The sequence below is a fragment of the Saccoglossus kowalevskii genome, chromosome 11, assembly GCF_978046115.1.
Source record: "Saccoglossus kowalevskii chromosome 11, keSacKowa6.1, whole genome shotgun sequence".
Lineage (NCBI taxonomy): Eukaryota > Metazoa > Hemichordata > Enteropneusta > Harrimaniidae > Saccoglossus > Saccoglossus kowalevskii.
The window spans coordinates 3837847-3857304 of record NC_140651.1 but is presented as its reverse complement, the minus strand read 5'-3'; the positions used below and the strand labels follow the sequence as shown (position 1 = coordinate 3857304).

Sequence of the window (19458 nt, the reverse complement as noted above, 5' to 3'; positions counted from 1 at the left end):
CTGTATGCATGATATAATGACCCTTTGCAAGAAAATTATCAAAGTTAAATAGTGTACAGAAAAATGATATTATATTAGGTAATTTATATTTCCATTGTTTTATAGATACTGTCCACAGCCACTATTGGAATTAGAAGGACCTGTTGACTTTGGTGAAGTGGTAGCCAATCACAGAGTCTTATCTCAAGAAATCTCTTTATACAATCATGGATCAATGCTGGGTGAATTTAAAATCAAATATGATGGACCTCAACCGCTTGTAATATTGCCAAGTAGTGGAAAAGTCAAACCTAAAACAGCACAGATTATTAAGGTATATGATTCAACACATTTTATATGACTACAGAGCTTGAACTTCATGGAGGCATCAAAGGGTGTCACCTTGATCCCCAATAAGTTTTCCTTGATACAATTTTATCAATTTTGATCTTGATATAGCAAAGTTAAAGCTCTGTAATTACCTCAGTTACCACCACCAAGAATACTTGCATTCTGATGAATTCAAGGTGTTCAAAATGTCTTGAAAGTTGGTTATATGTTTTTCCTACACACTTATGGTTGCTACAATAATAAATGTGGCTGGCACATTTTTCATGATGTTGAAATAAATTCACATTGTTAAATATGCAAAATATTATTAAAAAATCCATTGTAATAAAAGATAACCAGTAGACAGACTAAATGTCTGATATTCAGGCTGCATACACTTGAGCAATGTCAGGTTCTTTTAACTGTTATTCACATGTATCTTTCTCTGTATAATTCTATTTTAGATTGAATTTGTATCCAAGACAGCTGGTGATATTGATGAGAGAGCTACGTAAGTATTCTCAATGTCTGATTGTGTCATAAATCATGGACTCGGAGTCTATTAAACATTGTATGATAAAACCACAGACTCTATTCAACTTAGTTCCAAGTGTACACATCATATATATGTTGATGGTGCAAGTAATCTTTGTGCTCCACAATTTCTATCCAATTGACAAGTTTTTACAATTTTTAATTGCTGTTATACCAAAAATATGATGTTTAAAGTGTAACTGAATTGGGACAATTGACTTTTTTTGTGTGCAAAATTTATTTATACACAACATTATGAAAAAAAATCAAGTGAAAAGGGTATATAAATTGGGTAAACAGTCAATGATATTCCGAAATCGCGCCACGCCCCCCTCTCCCATCACCTTCGAGTTTTTTCGGCATTACGAGTGTAACCGAAATGGCGCCACCAACGGGAGCATAAAGCATGAGCTAGCTAGCAGACAGGATTGTTTATCATTTTCCATACGCACGCGTTTCGTAAACATATACAACGAGTTACCAAGATCGAGAATTCTTACGAGTTACCATCATATACAACGAGTTACCACGATCGTTTTCATGGGGAAACGCTGTGTTGTTGGCGGGTGTAGTAACACACACAGCGATCGCGTAAGTCTTTATGGGTTCCCAAAAGATTCGAATTTATGACATCAGTGGACCAAAGCCGTCAAGAACACCAGGAAACATTGGGATGGACCTTCTCCATATACCGTTATTTGCAGTGTCCATTTTACGCCCGAATCATTTGTTGATCCACCATCTGGATTCGTTATGAATTATTTGGGTTTCGGGAATAACTGTGTAAATAACCAGAAGAATAATATTTTCCATGTAGAATATGAATATTAATTTGCTTGAAAAGTTTAGAATGTATTCATGTTATTATGCCAGAGTCGAAATAACTAGATCGATCGTGGAACAACAACAACAAAACACAAAATGGCGATTGGAAAATGTAAGCACTGGACGCATTCACCGTTCACGTACTTTGTGTCTTTACATGATTTCTTCAGAAGATCAAGAAACTGAAAATTGCACACTGATATGTGTTTAGAATTTGGATGAACAAAAGACAGAAACTGGAAACCAAGCCGGTCACGATGTTCAAACTCTGTGTCACGGTCATTTTGGGAAGGTACACGATCACCCACATCGCGTACTTTTCTTGCAGGTTCAAACCTGTATGGGCCAATTTGTCCCTGGCACTCTAAAACAAAATCGTGACATCTCTCATTGTCATCATACTCTTCGATTTCATAACTCTCGTCAGACGATAACATAGATTCCGTGTCGCTTTCCGAGCACTGCATACGTATAGCGGCCATTGTGAGACGATGACAAGTTCCCCCCGTGACGTCACAAAGTACCCTTGTATGCTAATTAGGTACTCTAGTTGGAGCCTCGCTCTGAGTCGACCAAGAAACTGAACGTGGGCGTGTCCTTATCCAGAACATTATTATTGATCGTTTACTTAATTTATGTACATTTTTCACTTGATTTTTTTTCATAATGTTTTTATAAATAAATTTTGCACACAAAAAAAGTCAATTGTCCCAATTCAGTTACACTTTAAACTCATTGTTCATTCTAATAGAGTGAAACTGGAAGGACAAGAACCCAGCACGTTAGTTATCAAAGGCAAAGTAGTTGAAAGATCATTAGAGTTACTAAGTGAATCAGAACATCCTATAAACTGTGTACCATTTGGACAGACATACTATGGCACCGATAAAACAGAAGGGACTATATTGTATAACAATGGTCCTGATCCTGTCAGTTTTGTTACTGTTATGCAGGAAGGTGCTCTTGGAGAAGAAGTGGTAAGTTCATTATCTTTTTCACTATTCTATCTTTTGTATGTTTTATATCTCTTATTCATTGTTAAAAATAATTTTTAATATGTAGTTAATTATTAATGGTAAAATATTTTTAAATGGTTGCGAGTTATAAACAGTCAAAGCATGTTGTTTACTGATGCCAAATTGTTATGTGCCATGTAGCAAATACACTGTCATTTTTTGTTCACACAGGGTGTTGATTTATCAAAGTCTACTACAGCCATCATGAACCCTAACAAAACAAAGCCAAGTGTCACAAATGATATGGCTGCCTTGTTCACTGCAATACCAAATCAAGGAGTGCTTGGACCCTATCAAAAATTACCAGTATTTTTCCGATTTAGTCCAAGATTTCATAAATCCAGTCAGGGCTGGAAAGGAACTGTGAACATTGCCCCAAGACAAGACTATGCAGTGTTTGTACATATTGAGATGGTTGGCAGCAATAAGGGATTCTCTGATGATAATGAAAAACAAAATGAAAATGAAAACAGTGAGTATTTATTCTAATGATTTATTGTAGCCTGGAATAATATTTATCTTTACAATCTTGATATTGTCAATCTAACAACAAACTATTCTTAAGACACTTGATTTTCTAAAAGTGATATTTTTTCAAGTTTGTTTGAATTCTAATGTTCAACATTTATTGAGCCAAATAATAGCTGAATACTCTCAGCCCAGTAATTCAATACTGCTAATTTTTGCTTTTTTTCATAAAGGGATAAATCATTGAAAATACCTTTTTTCCTATATTTTACATTCAACTCATCACCAATCAGTGAAACTAAACTTCATCAGTCAAAATGTCTTTTCAGTGAAAATTGATTTCAGCAAAAAGTATTTTACTTACAGTCATTTCTAGCATGCTCACATAATCCCAAAAAATAAGAAAATAATTTAATCTCACACGAATCCTAGTGAGTCATCCCACAAAAAAAACCTTGTTTACTTCATTAAATCTGTTTTAAGTCTGATTAATCATGTGATTTCTTTTTTAGGTAACCGATGTAAAGTAGAATTAGCACTGACCGGTACAGCCTTACCTGTCTTGATAAGCTTATCTCCACAGAGTCAGTATGACTTTGGTGAATGTCCAGTTGAGGAGCATGTAGATACTTTGTGTACATTGAAGAATGAATCTACAGTGCTGCCTGTATCGTTTGTATTCCGTCGTGTGGCTCAGTTCAACGCTAGTCCCCCAGTAGGAAGATTGACACCAGGACAGAGTCATGATGTCATATTTTCTTTCAAACCTAACCAGTATGGAACATTCAAGAAAATACAGTTTGTGGATATATTAGGACCAGTAGCTGATGATGACACTGTCATGGGAACACACCTTGCCCCTATACACACCCTGCATATTGCATTCACTGGAGTCAGTAGTCCGCAGACTACCAAGAAGCAACCCAAGTTTAACCCTGGTGAGTTAAGTGAATGAAATATCTGAAATTCTCAGCTTATTAAATATGCTGTAAAAACAAAAAAAAATACATGTTTGACCTGTAGAGAGTGCTATTTCAAAACTTTATATCTATCTCATTAATTTAGGTATTACACCATTGGTAGTTGGTGAAGTGGGTCAGTTCGTTGATGTCAAGTTTTCTGAAGCTAAACCATATGATCCAAGAGCAGCCATGTTAAATGCTCCAAGAAGCAAAGGGTTGCACATAGCAGAGGCAGGAAAGAAAACCAAGGATGACCTCACATTGGTTTCATATCCAAATGACAGAGATAGAAGCATCAGACCTAGCTTTAGAAGAGATAATTATGCGTAAGTATTATTGTTATTTCAGAATTTAATATTCTGATGTTGATTTCTGAATATCGATGTTTTTCACAAATGAAAACTGCGTTACATTCAATTATCAGCAGTGTTTAATGAGGCCTTTATGCTTTTGAAGTCTAAATCTAACCTAAATTAGGTTTCAATATGAAATTAATACAATTAATGTCTTAAATGTGTTATTTTGACAGTGTTATTTTCACTAAGAATGAGAGATATACATATGTGGATCCTGACTATGCTTACACTGATGAAGAACTGGAAGCTAAGAAAGCACATAGAGATCAATACATTGGTTACATCAAGCAGTTGAGAGAAAATAGAACAGTCAGAAAGAAAGCAAGGTAAATCAGCACAAGATTGGTACTTCTTGTTTCATTGCTTGTCCACACTATTTGTACTAGTTTGATGGTTGTATTTCTATGCTTTTTAACATCAGTTTACTGAATACTGTTTCAGGGAATTTAAGGAGGTGAATAATGCAACTGACATAGGTGTGAAACCAGCCTCTGGATTGAGGTCACCACAGCCTAAAGTTGATGAAATTAAAAAACATTTGAAAAGTGAGTCCTTTCATATTACTGGTATTTATATTAACCCAAATAGTTTGACATTTTTTCTGATCATAAAATTGGAATTATTTTGTTGATAAATGTTGTTGAAGATTATGAAATGATCAGCATTGGATGACAGAATTTAAGTATAACTTCAACCATGTAATAAATCTTTCTTCCCTGTAATCTTACTTGATCTATGAATACAACAGGATACAAACAGTGTGGCAATACCACCACAGTGCTTTATTTTACTGCCACACTGGTCTGATTCAGTCATTATCCTGACTCCCATGGTGCCATTTTCACTGTGCCATTGATGACATTTTAAATAAAATTGATAACTTGTATATAGTTGTAACACTCTTTAAACAATAGAAGTTTTGTATTATAAATTTTGTGCATTGTGTAATTGAGTAGGTTAATCATAACATCATAATCTCTTTTTTAAATAATTATGCAAATGATATACAACTAGTATGTAAATTTATACCACCACAGTGTTTTAAATTTCTAAGGAAAACGTTGTATGATTTATTGAAAATACAGCATTATTAGCATTGTAAAATAATAATAATTTGTCTTGACAGCTCCAGTTCCTCCACACAGTGTGTTTCGCATGTTGAACACTAAGGAATTGGCTGACGCTGAGAAGGAAGCAACAAGCAGACCAGTTAGTGAAGGTTTGAATGCAGTACCTATGAATAAACAAGAAAGATCAGAGTGTAAAAAAAGATTGTCGCCGCAACAATTACATCAAGTTGTTATTGGTAAGTTAACTTATAAAAGTCATGTGATAACTCACCAGCAACTCAGATATCTGGTGAAATGATTCTGTAGGATAATTTGTTATCAGAAATTTATAGAGGTGAACGTTCAAAAAATGTTTTCTACCAGTCTCATGACCTCTCTTCAGTTGAAACCAATAAAAACTTTTGTTACCTTGTACAATGTATTTGAATTCAGGCTCCAATGTTAGTGGTGTTCACTTTTGTGATTGACGGGTATATTACTTTGTTCTCTTTTATTTTAGGTCCACCTACCATTAATTTTGGTGAAGTATGTTTGAAATCTACCAGTATCCAACACATGGACATCGTTAACAACTTATCTCATCATATTCTTGTAGTGGTAGATGTAAGTAGCAACACATACTTTTTATTGCAATATATTCAGAAAAACTCAATCTTAAAAAAACACATGAACCTTTTTTGTGTGATTTTCACATGCACATTCCATAACACAGTGTTCTCTATTCATAGATTGATTGCCGTGAATTACGTCAAACCAGTCCACTATCTCAGGTAGTACCCGCACACTCAAAAGCACAGTTACCACTCATATTTGAATCCAGTACCAAAGGCAGATTCCAAAGGTAAGTTGTTGGAATACTTGATTACTCATATACCAAAACTCAACGTTGTCAAGTCACACAATGATTTTTAATGAAACTTTACTCTATGTTGTATTCGTTGTAACTGTATTAGTACCAGTATATTCACTTACATAAATGTCATCAAAACTATTACATAACAGATCCAGTGTTAGGTTACTATATTTATAAGACCATCACAACACATGAACTATACAACTACAACTCTTGTAATTTGTAGGAATGTAACGTACACAGTAAACGGTCACCATCAAGACCATGTTATTGTATTTGCTGAGGTTGTGCCAGTGTCCCTGGTGTTGTCCACAACTGATCTAACATTGAGACCTACACCAGGCATGCCAGCTGAAGCAGGTAAGGAACTGTAGACAAAGTGTCAGTACCATTACAGTTGATTATTTCCAGCCATTGCAAAATGCTCATAAATATGGTCCATATTTCACATTTATTAATTTTATAATTATGACTCAAATGATTTCTCAGTGATCACCATGAAGAATTATCTTTAGTCTGAATGTCATTCAGTAGATACTAACATGATCTCATAAGTTATAAATACTGTTATGATGTTCTTTAGAATAAAAATAGTGATGTATAGTTAAATATTAATTAGGGATTTGTCTATTTATTTGATAGGTTTAAGAGATGTTATTGTATTGAAAAATTCTCGTAACTATCCAGCTGATTTTACTTGGCAGCCAATCCTGGGTGAAAGAGGCACAGCTTTTTCTATAAGACCAGCTACCGGTAAGTGTTACTATCAATAAACATACTGGTATTCTCTATTTTATCTCTACTCCACAGATCTGATCACTGTAAAAAAAAATTGAAACCTAAAAATTCAACCTCATAATTGTAATGTACATGTATTAGCCTTCGACCAAGCATAGAATTGTGCATTTGTTGGTATTATTATTCGGGTACAGCTAGAAACCATTGAGTGAATTTTATATTTTATATAAGTTTGATACAGTACAGTCCAGGCACAATTTCTGTTACTGTAAAATCTGTATTAGAAACTGCGGCTTTTATTAAAATGGTACAATACAATAGAGGGGATGCGGCTTCTATTAGAGCACCTACACATATGAAAAATGATGAATTTTTGGTTCTCAATTATTCAAAAAGAATGTGTGTGACTTCTATTAGGGATGTGGCTTCTAATACAGATTTTACGATGCTCTTGGACCTTATTGTGAGTCACTTATTACACATGTTTAGAGATATTTTATTTGGTAGTCTCCAAACAAATCAGTGAATTATAGCTCAACAGATAATACACTGACTGTGTAAAATAGTGGATTTGTTGGTTGACATAAAAGAACATTGTATGGAGTATTATTGAGTTTGTGTAACTATTAATTGTAGGAACTGTGGATGCATTCAAAGATTTAGAATGTGAAGTTGTATTCCATCCATCATTCCATGCTCCAGAAGAAGGACAGTTTGCATTACAAGTACACGGTGGAACTACCATGAAACTGAACTGTTTGGCTAATGTAAGTATCTCATTTCTATGTGATATATTCCCTACCACATCAGGTAATTTACTAAATATTATTATAGAAGAAAATGTATCTATGTAATGTCCACTCCAAACAATATATCTACAGACATGTATGTATAATTCGTAACTTACTACTTGTTATGACTGACATATATTACAGATAACATTTCTGTTTTGGAAAATTATTTTTCTTTTTGCCTAATCAATGTTACTGATAATAAATGATGTAACTAATGTAATTTATTTGTACGTGTTGTAGCTTGGACCAACACAAGTACAGTTTATAGAAAGGAGAATTCTATTTGGGGCAGTGCCTTTACATCTAACAACTGTAAGAACAGCACAGTTGTACAATACAAGTCAAAACCATGCATATTTCCAGGTAAGTTAATAATTGTTTTCTTACTCAATACATAACACTGTCATTATAATGTAGTACATGTACATAATTTATATATTACCGAGTACACAAAAAATGCATGTATATGCTAACTTGGTCATTTTTTCTCAGGTGATAGATCCTAATCCATTCCCTGGATTAACTGTACTGCCCACACATGGAGTTGTGCCTGTTGGTGGTGTTGCAGAAATCAAAGTCAGCTTAACACCAAGTGCTGTACTCAAGTTTGACACTCGTGTACAAGTGGCAATCCGTGGTTGGAAAACTGTTGATTTAAGAATGGGTGGCACAGTAGAACCACCAATAGTGGACATTGACTTGGTGAGTACATTTTGTATTGTTGGCTGTGCACCAGAATATTCTGCCACCAAGTTAAATGTTCACAATTGCTATCGTTATTATTATTATCACCTATTATATGTAAATGAGAAACCTGTAATCTGTAGCGTTTTGAAGTGAGTTGTGTTAATATTTACACTATAGATATACTGGCAGAGGCCTCATTAGGAAAAAGTTTGTGCTTATAAATACATAAGATAACATTTGGATTCAATAAATTCAAAGAAAGGCAAATTTAAGATAATACTCTCTGCTATTACATACTGACATGGTATCCCATGAGTTAATTTATATTTTGTTTTTAATTTCAGCCTTCTTTTCATCTTGGCGGTGTCTATTGTGGATCTATTATGACAGTTCCATTCAAACTCATCAACCGAGCACAGACCAGAGCTAAAGTTGAGTTTGATCTATCTAGATATCAGGATTTCTCATTAAAGTTTCACGGTGATGTTATGGAAGGTTTGTGTGCTTTTGTTAATGTCCACATATTCTTATACAAGTTACATTACCATCTTTGACATTGTTTCACAGTGATTCTTACTGACATAAAAGTAAGGTCTTTATTAAAAGACGCTGCCTTTGTCTTTGTGGTACTTGGTCCTTTTATTAATCACATCATCATTAGACTATTGATGGTGTGCCAAACTAGAGACTATGTTAACCACACATTCTGTTTTCCAGTCTTTACTGTGAAAGAAAAAGCAACCCAACCAGCAGTATTGCAGTATAGCTTCCTGTTTTGCAAACAAAGGAACATTATTGATATTATCATTGCAAACTGTTATATTTGAGCGATCACAATTGCTGTTTTGGTACAAGATGGGAGCCCATTTGTGAAAATAATACATAGAATACATTTTTTAGTTACACTGCACTAGTTGCATTATTGTCCACTGCACTTTACAGATTTGTTGCCGCAAAATGGATCTGTGGTGAAACCATGGAATTTGAATTACATGTTTGTATATTAAGAGAGAATAATAAGCTCTGGGCAATAATACTTATAACATTGTACAATTATTTATTACATTTTTATGTACAGAGACTCAAGATTCTTCACATCCTGGTATCTATCATGTGACTGTAAATGGTGAAGATGTAATCAAATGTGAACTGTCATTTCATCCAAGTGAAGTAGCAGCTTATGACTTCATCATTCCTGTTAGTATTAACCAGACCAATGCACCAACCCCAAATCCCACACCATTCCCACCAACACCGGCACCATCCAATAAAAGTATTCAGCACATCATCACTCCACGTCCCATACACCATACTATTGCTACACCAAGACGGCATATCATCGCCACGGCAATGCGTCAACCACTGCAACTGTCTAATACTGTTATGGAATTCTCCTTACCGTCCGGGTTCTATGAAATGGGAGCACAGCAGGGAGTCTCTGGACAAAGTAAAACGACTTTGATGGTGAACAACAGTGATAAGAAACTGAAATGGAACGTAGATATCAAGAAACATAACAAAGCTCTGCAAGAGGGAATATTTAAATTCTTACAAGGAAATAATATGCCATTTATGGGTGGCGATGATGATGGCATTGGCGGAACCTTGGGTCTTGGTGAAACTTTTACATTGGGTATACTGTTTTGTCCAGGTACGTTCATGTTATTTGCATACAAGTAATTGTATATTGACAAAGACCAAGTAATTTACACTCAAAATTTTGCATACCGGTAATATGCATTCTTATTGAATATGATAAAAATATTTTATTTATTTTCTCATCTCAGTACTTACAATACAGTATATGCAAAGACATGTACCGGTATATTTAACCCACAGTCAGCTGGCGCACACGTGATAATAAACTAAACACGATATTTACTATATGGGGGGGCTGTCATCTTGAATGCGGCATAAAACTAAATAAGAGACAAGCTGTGAAACACGTTTTTCAGATTCCTACAAATCGGGACAAAAATACCAATCTTTTACAAAAATACGATTCGTTGAGGTTATATTAGGCCAACCGATAACAAAATTTGACCGAATTCGGCGTTTTTGTGTGGAAAAATCCCTTGCGTACGAACACCTAATTACACAAAGAACCTAGAACACCAAGCCGGGGTATTTGAAACCAAAATTGTCATCTAAATGTAAGGCCGTCGTTGATTGGCTGCTGAGCTGGAATGACAATTTTGTCCCGATTTGTAGGAATCTGAAAAACGCGTTTCACAACTTGTCTCTTATTTAGTTTTATGCCGCATTCAAGATGGCGGCCCCATATAGTAAATATCGCATTTATTTTATTATCACGTATGAGCCAGCTGACTGTGATTTAACCCAACTTGATTGTCAAATTGACTGAACTTTGTTTTGGCTTGAGGGCTTACTTCTAAAGTGAGGACCATCCTCTGTACATTTTGCTGCATTAGATCTCATTTGTGTTGTAATGTTTTTACTTGTAGCTGTTCCTGGGTGCTATGAGACGAAAGTACCAATAGTGTTGAATGAAGAATATGATAAACCTTATAGGTTTCTACATTTAATTGGTGAATTGAAGTCACCACAGCTAAAGTTTGATCCTTTGGCTATTGTATTAACCCCTGTACCACTGTGCACGGAAGTCAGTGCTGATTTCACCATACATGCATCGGGATTCAGAAAGTAAGTTGATTAATGTATCAGTCATTTGTAATCCTACCTTAAGTCTATGGCTGTACTAGGTGAGTGCACCAAATTGGCAGACAATTCCTGCATGTAAAATGACCCACATGGCAAAAAGAATTATTTTACTATCAAGTGATGCAGTTCCACCTAATAATGGGACAAATTTTTACATTAAAACCTGTATAACAACCCAACATGTTATACAAAGTGCAGGGTTCAGAAAGGGCTAGGTTTGCAAGTGCAACTTAAACTTTACTGTTTGAGATGTGATCTTGTTCTTCTTAGCATTGCCTTCAAAAGGCAAGAACCCTGACATTATAATAATTATAATTAAGCTAATTATAATCAGTATATGTTTATTTCAGAGAGACCATCATAGATGTTGAATTACCGGAAGTAGAGTTAGACGATGGTAGCATTACATCGGTTTTGAATGTGACTTTCCCGGAAGGTCAGATAATCCAACCATGTTGTTCTGATGATGGTGATGAAGACCCATTTGTATTGAAATGTACAGTGACGTTCTCATCACCAAAACCAGTATCATTTACACAACCTGTCAGGTTCCTGGATACAGATGGAAATAAGTAAGTCAACTTTTCAATTTTCTGACTTAGGTTGCCTTGTAAGACTGTTATTACCATTACCAATTTTTTTCTTTCTTCAGTAACACTAATTGAAGTTTTCATTTTTCCCGTAGTTTCTCCATCCCAGTAACAGCTACTGCAGATAACTGTTTACTGACAGTTTATCCATTCATAGCAAAGCACAGAGCTGACCATCAGATTGTAACAGAACAGGGTAAAAGTGTCAAAGGTAGACGCTCCCAATCAAAAGAAAGTCTGAATGTTGGTGAAGCAGTGTTAATGGCAGTGGACTCTCCTACCAGACCATCAACTAGAGCCAGCACTAGTTCCACAAGTAGATTTGTTTCTAGTACATCAAGTTATGAAGACTCCTCTGCTGACATCACTGGTAAGATGATCAACATCTTTCTCATTTGTAATTTTGCTTCTAGTTCTAGAGAAAATTGAAAAATTATGTGTTTTTTTTTGTTTTTTTTAAGATTATCTAACAAGATATTATGTTCAACATTTATTTAACCTTTATTAGTCCCCGTTCAGACGCAGCCTGAAAAGGGGACTACTAATTCAGGTTATGTCCATAATTCCGTCTCCAACATTTTCTCAGAAATTCTACAGCAGATATCAGTGAAACTTGGCAGGTTGATGAACATGTCCCCTCCGAGTATGCACGTAATTTTTTTTCCAGATCTGAAAATCCCAAGTGGGTCTTTTTCACGATTTCATCAAAAATTGCCTCTCCCGGCAACATTGACAAAACGTCTGCGCATGCTCAGAATAAATTAATTACTGTAAAATACTTTATTTTTGCTTGCAACATTTTTTTGCTATTTTCGCTGAAGGAATGTTTCAGTTAAAATAAAATCCAGCGAATATACCCTTTTCTTATATTTTACAGTCAACTTGTCAAAAATCAATGAAAATAAATTCAATACAAAACACCCAGAAAAAGTCTTTTCAGCGAATGATAATTCCAGCTGAAATAAAATATTTTACAGTAGATTAGATCTGTGAGTAAGGCTGCTGTTATTACGGCACGTGATTTCTCTATTGCGTGCAATTTATTATAGTACTGTTTATACATGTATTCTGTTTGGCTCAGTGGTCTCATTCACTCGTTACTAGAAGAACTAGTAACTTTATTTGATTTCAAGAACTTCAAGAAGGCGGCATAAGAGACGTGTTTGCAAAGGTAAGTTTTCCAGTTTATTGGGGTACGATTGGTGTACATTTCATGACGTACGGACGTGACTATTATGATGATTGCCAGCTTTATATTCTTGTGAAAAACCAAAAAAAGCAAACAATTGTCTCTAATCTACGAAACTAGTTTGTGAATTGTATACCCTGTCAAATTATTGTACACGAACGATTAATTCACGAGGACATAGTTTTCAAGTACCGGTAAATTGTTTTCCGGTCTTTTGCTTGTGTAGCGATTTCCGAAATATTCACAACTCGGGGGGGGGGGGGGGGAGAATTTCCCTGTGTCGATCAATTTATTCATTATATAATAGCAGGTTGCCTATGATTATATTCGTATTTTTTATGTTGTGAGCATTGAACTGTTAGTTGCAATGAAGATTTTGGCGATCTTGTGCGATTCAACATGGCGGATGTACAGTGACAACACGTGTATGGACGGTCGGTCGAGCAGTCTGCAACGGACCACAGTCTGTGAACGGACCGTGAAATCGCCCGTTTTTTCGGCAGTTTTTTTTTTTAATGTTTTGGATATTTCATTCACTCCTGATGCCTAAAAGAGTCTAATTTATATTTTACCGTAGTCATTGACACCTATTCAAGAGTATCATGTTTATTGTGAATAGCGTGAATGGGTAAGCTTCGTTTCGACAATGAGCTGTTATTTCTGTGAACAATGTTAAATTATTCTTTGAATGCTCAGTTTATTTTTTTGAAAACAACTAATTTTTCGATTTAAAAAAAATCATGCCGTTTTCCCCGTCAAAATCAAAGCATAAAGATCTTGCTAAACATCGGTGAATCCCCTGTTGCGTTCACCACGAGGTCACTGAGCCGTCATTAACATATTTAAATGACCACGTGTACTGAAATAACATGGCGGATATCGCATCGCATCGCATCGCATTTACATTCGACCGAAATCATTCGTTTACGATGAAACTAAGTTGAATATTACTTCCAATTCATAAAAATTCAACGAATTATTTTTTTGTGCGTATTATAATCATTACTGAATAATAATAAACAATTGCAATACTTCGAAAACAAGTAAGTTATTCACTTGCGAAACACAGAATGACCAGATTGTGCTACCGTGATCATTTGCTACCGGTACTAACAACTAAGCAATGTATTCGTGTTTGTATTTATTCGAAACTTCTTTTAGAAAATACTTTACTTTTCGTAAACTTTACTGAATTTTTGGGGGGATTCAATTCCAACATTTCGCGATGCCAAACCAAAGGCCTTTCACTCTTTGAGTGTGACACCTAAACCAGAAGTTTTATGGTGTATAAACTGGCACTAAATGAAAAAGCCGTTGAACCTTATTCAAATTTATAAGTACATGTTATTATGCATTTAATTATGAAAACTGACTAAATTAAATGTGATCTTATTTTTAATTTGAACAGAATTATGATTTATATCGGTAATGACGTTTTCATCCAATATTAATAGTGCAATTGTTAAAATGCCTACCTACACATTTATTGTTTTTGTTTCTGTTGCCCTGAAATAGACATTTGTAAAAAAAAAAAATTTAAAAATCATGCTTGATTCAAATTCAAAAAAAAAAGATGTAGCCATGTAGCCCCTTCCTGTTATCTGTTTCCAACTTCTTCCAGAGTAAAACTGGTGAAGCCATGTAATTGCCATACAATCATAAACTGTGGGAAAACTTATATGTTATTGAAAATCTTTATTTTGTTGTCTGTGAATTAATATAATATTTGAAATGGTGTAATGGTGCAAAATATTCTCAAGCAATTGGTTTTCTGGTGGCACTACACTGTGCATTTATGCATGATCTCAGCTTACTAAGTGATGATGGTGGTTGAAATGGAAAACTGAATACAAAAATCCAGTAACATCTCAAACGAATTTCCGTCTGCTGTGAATGCATGTTTCGTTACATCAAATAAATAACCCAATTTTATTGAATGTATCCAAAAACATGGTACCAATGATCTGAAATTTCAGGAGTGCTCGCTGAAGGTTTATCAATCTTGCTTATTGTCTTGTTCTTTACCAATCCTGCATTTCAGTTACTAGAATTTATACTAAAAAAAATAGTTTCTGTTTTTCTTCTAATAATTCGGCCACTCTCAAAAACAAATATTTTTCCATGGTCGAAATGCAAGAAGAATACAAAACTACTGTGATTGCATAGCGATACCTGTAGGGCCATTGTCAATTAGTTCGCCTGATCAACACAGCGTTATACATAGGGCTGATATTGAATCACGGAGAGTAAAATCTTGTGATACTAATCACTAGAACCGCTCAGATTGGTACATACCGGTATGTCTTATGAACCCACATGTGTATATCTTTAACAATACTCATTTTAAACTTTTTTTTTTACAGTGGTGCTGTGAACTGCTTCAATTTTGCAAGGCAATTTTTTCTGGGTTCCTACAACATGGAGTGTCAGGGACTTTATTGAAATTTCATAGAATCCTGAATATATCTAGAAGTGAAAATTAAATGGTTTACAGTATTTTATACCCATTAATAATGATGAAATGCAATAATATCACTGCACTAAAAAGACTTCAAACAATTATTGTTACTTCTCCATTGAAGGTTATGAGCAGACCAACCTTTACTGGCTTCCTTAATTATTACATGTACTTGCTCTGAAAACATAGCTTTTACAATTGTTTAAATTAACAGATGTTGTTCTATGTACAATGAATACATTTTAAATAATAAACCTTACTGTATTAATAAAAAATTGTATTTGACAACATGAGAATGATTCTGATGCCCAGTGGTGATGTTGAAACAAACCCAGGTCCTGGTAATATACTAAGACCTGATTAACAAAGAAGTCATGTACATCAAGGTTCACTCAGATTTATGAATGCAGTTTCTAGAGCAAGTATACATGTATGACAAATAGTTTTGTTGCACTTGTGTACTCTGAGATTCTGAACATGGGTCAGTGGAAGTTTTTAGTTGTCAGTACAAAACTAGATTATGGGAAATCACTTTATGATGAGTTGTACCCACATAGAGTACATATTCATTCACCTGTTTGCAGATGTTCCTTGTACTACTTTATAATCAAATAACGGGGACTGTGACATTTCATGTCTTGTTAATTAATATTTTTGAATACATGCATTAATAGTTGATTTGGCTTTGCAAAAAAAACATTTCCTCTTTCTACCATAGGTGGCACACTTCATTGTTACACAAAATTAAAAAAAAAATATACAAGGCGCAGGTTTCAAACTGGTTTGTGCGATGCTGAGAAACAGAACTGCTTTGTCTTAGTAGACCATTTGCAGATTAACATAACATCATGGTTTAATGTGACTGTCTACATATTAATTAATGTGACTGTTATATTCTAGAATCTACATACCCAAGTTCACCACGTGATGGCGCAGCCAATCATCTTGCAATGGATATTGAAATGGAAGGTACTAATCGACAAGACTTGGCGTCACGATCTCTTGGATCAGCGGCTTTCCCCAATGAAGACACGGAGGAAGGTCTGTTCCATCAAGAAGCCTTAATGGCTGTACAAAGATGGATCACTTTACAAGGATGGCCTGGTGGTCCAAATCCTGTCACAATACCTGAGGGTCTTAGAAGGTATGTACTAACAAGAGGTTTTTCCCAATAATGTAATGATATATACCTTGCTTGTTAAAATTTTAAATAAAAATATCTTGCATAGTTTATGTACCAAACACATGTTTACCAATAATGAATTGCCTATCTAATGGTTGCAAATAATTGATATGAAAACTGATATGAAATTTTTTTAAATGTGTTTAAAAGCATATATTGGCTAATGTAACTGCAACTAAAACAGAAATATTGTAATAATATTTTATTGTTTTTTTTTCTATTTCTTAGTGGTGTGAGTAAGAATTCGTTGGGGGAGTCTGCCGGTGACAAACCACCCCGAGGTGTAGATTCTGGTGGTGGTAGTGGACATAAGAAAGGTCTGAGTCGTACTATTTATGATTTGGTTGCACATTTGACTGGTAGAGCTGTCCCTGGTATACCAATCAACCAACCATTACCAGTAGATGCAACAGAACGAGTATTACAATTACACTGGCAGCATTCAACTATGTTAACATTCTTAAGGTGAGTGTTTTATGTAGACTTGTAGATTTGTGAATATCACTGTATTTATATAATAAATAATGTACCCGGTAAATTAATGTGTGGTTCAATTGTTAATCTGTCTGCCAAGCATCAGTGAGATTGCAGTTTGAACCAGGTGTGAATGCCTACTCTGAAGTGAAATAAAGAGTACATTATGCCCACTTACACAGATTCCTTTATGTTGAGACAGTGGTATTCAGTTTTAGAGAAGTAAATTTGTCCATCTCATGTCCTCTTCCTGTGCACATGGAAAGTTACAGTATCCTTGTCATCTGTAAACCAATCAAATAGTTGTAGGACATCTAGTTGTTTCCCTGTTATCATGTACAATGCTGTAATGTGTTACCATTTTACGATTTCAGAGGTCAAGGGGCATCAGTAGCATTTATCAAACCTGAATATTTATTTGAACCAAAGGACTACAAGAGATATGTCAAACTACAGGAACAGATCAAAGCACAGAAAAGAGAACGTGATATTAAACAGAATGCCAAAGTTGATGTAGAAATCATTGAGAGCGCATTGGATGATAATTTATTTGAGTCTGTCTCTAAGAGAGCTTGGACTGACTTGATACTGCAGATACTAAAGGTAACCTCAGCCAAGAGATGACTGTTTTTTTATATGCATGTGTTAAATTCTATTGTTCACAGAAATATTAATGTTATATTGTTACTAGCAAGTAGACTTAATCCTTTGAATGACAAGTCAAGTTTTGTCTCATCTATCACAAAATAAACCTGTATATTTTTTCAATACTTTTTTCAAAATCTGTAAATAATGATTCTAATAATGTCTAACATTATAGAAAAAATATATTAAAATATGCAAAGTGTTGCATAAAAATTCTCTGAAGTAATTCTAATGATCAATCTATAAGTTTATAAAATTTGATGCATGTAACCTAAAGCACTTGGTAGCTTACTAGTTCAGTAACCACATTTTAAATCTACTGTTCATGTTTTCATGTCAGGTTTTATTGCTGTCTCGTGTGACTCCACGTCAGTTTAAATCTATGTCAGCCTCTGGTGGTATGAGTTTACCTGTCATCAATCCTGATCCTACATCAAGCAATGTGTACTCCGTTGGTGAAAGAATATTGCTATCATGGTTAAATCATCATTATGAACATCAGAGACATATTATATGGAAAGACTGTAGTAAAGGTGAGTCGTCTATTTAAAACCTTGTTGTAACCTGCTTCTGAATGTGAGGAAAAGTGAAAATAAAGTGCACCTTCTATTGTTTCATTTCTGTACTATATGCTAAGTGTATCTGACAGTGACTGATAATTTATTGAATATCAATCTGGCCCTGAATCTCAGCTATTTAGCCTCTCTGTTGAGTCCATGACTCACTCACCCGGGGTACAGGCCTCCCCATTAAAATAGTATTGAATCATATGGTGCTCTAGTATAAGATTAAATATTGTTTGTTCTGTTTAGGTGGTGTACCTCCATCAAGATGGGTTGTGAATTTTGACTTTGATTTGCTAGATGGTCTTGTATTGGCTGCTGTATTAGCTGCTCACATACCGTTCCTGGTGAGTTCATTCATCTTTATATTTTTCACACATTTTTTTTTGTTCTTTGTCACACTCTCTCCATACAGAATTGTACTTCCAATTCTGTTTTACTTTTACTTACTGTATTTTTGTCTGTATTTATGAAAATAAAAAAGGAATGTTGACAATGTTACCTTTTACTTCTAATAGATGACCTATACTGAGTTTCTTGAGTTATTTGGTGTTTGTAATATAATATTATGTTGCTAAGAATTGAAATGATTGTATCATTTTATTCTTTCAGACCACTACCCATTTACAAGAGATGTACACTCATCCCAATACAGCTGAACAGTGTCTACATAATACATTGAAAGTTGTCAGTGCATTTAAATGTATTGGTCTGGATTATGATATACAGGTTAGTATATCACAATATGACTTCATTTCTTCACCACATGTTAAAATATCTTGCTTGGTTTTTTTTTTTACATTTTATCAAAGTTGGAGCATCACAACAATTTGACTCTTTGAATTTTTCTCAATTCTGAGGGTTCACAAAGACTGAAAAAAGATAATGAATTACATGTATTTGAACACTAGAAGTTCAGACCCCTCATTTCTAACTATTTTATATTAATACATGTATGTAACTTCCTGATATTAATATGAGATCATTACGAAGATACTGCAAAGTATGCACAAAGACAATAAAGCGGGAGTATCGACCAACGCATGTACTGTCTCTATTATT

The 19458-nt window shown here is 34.6% G+C and overlaps 1 protein-coding gene across 1 annotated transcript in view; it reads left to right on the top strand.

Moving 5' to 3' along the window:
- LOC100377261 (cilia and flagella-associated protein 47-like) overlaps positions 1-19458 on the top strand; it is a 38528-nt gene that overhangs the window by 2046 nt on the left and 17024 nt on the right. Inside the window, exons 3-29 of the mRNA XM_085505634.1 lie at positions 106-313; positions 774-820; positions 2420-2645; positions 2856-3156; positions 3665-4090; positions 4218-4440; positions 4644-4796; positions 4912-5015; positions 5597-5776; positions 6040-6143; positions 6269-6381; positions 6620-6753; positions 7036-7146; positions 7768-7898; positions 8166-8288; positions 8418-8627; positions 8957-9107; positions 9691-10263; positions 11078-11276; positions 11645-11866; positions 11980-12254; positions 16432-16675; positions 16943-17179; positions 17563-17791; positions 18174-18366; positions 18646-18743; positions 19009-19125. Of these exons, the coding sequence (XP_085361760.1) occupies positions 106-313; positions 774-820; positions 2420-2645; positions 2856-3156; positions 3665-4090; positions 4218-4440; positions 4644-4796; positions 4912-5015; positions 5597-5776; positions 6040-6143; positions 6269-6381; positions 6620-6753; positions 7036-7146; positions 7768-7898; positions 8166-8288; positions 8418-8627; positions 8957-9107; positions 9691-10263; positions 11078-11276; positions 11645-11866; positions 11980-12254; positions 16432-16675; positions 16943-17179; positions 17563-17791; positions 18174-18366; positions 18646-18743; positions 19009-19125 (5332 nt within the window). The remainder of the gene's footprint in view (positions 1-105; positions 314-773; positions 821-2419; positions 2646-2855; positions 3157-3664; positions 4091-4217; positions 4441-4643; positions 4797-4911; positions 5016-5596; positions 5777-6039; positions 6144-6268; positions 6382-6619; positions 6754-7035; positions 7147-7767; positions 7899-8165; positions 8289-8417; positions 8628-8956; positions 9108-9690; positions 10264-11077; positions 11277-11644; positions 11867-11979; positions 12255-16431; positions 16676-16942; positions 17180-17562; positions 17792-18173; positions 18367-18645; positions 18744-19008; positions 19126-19458) is intronic.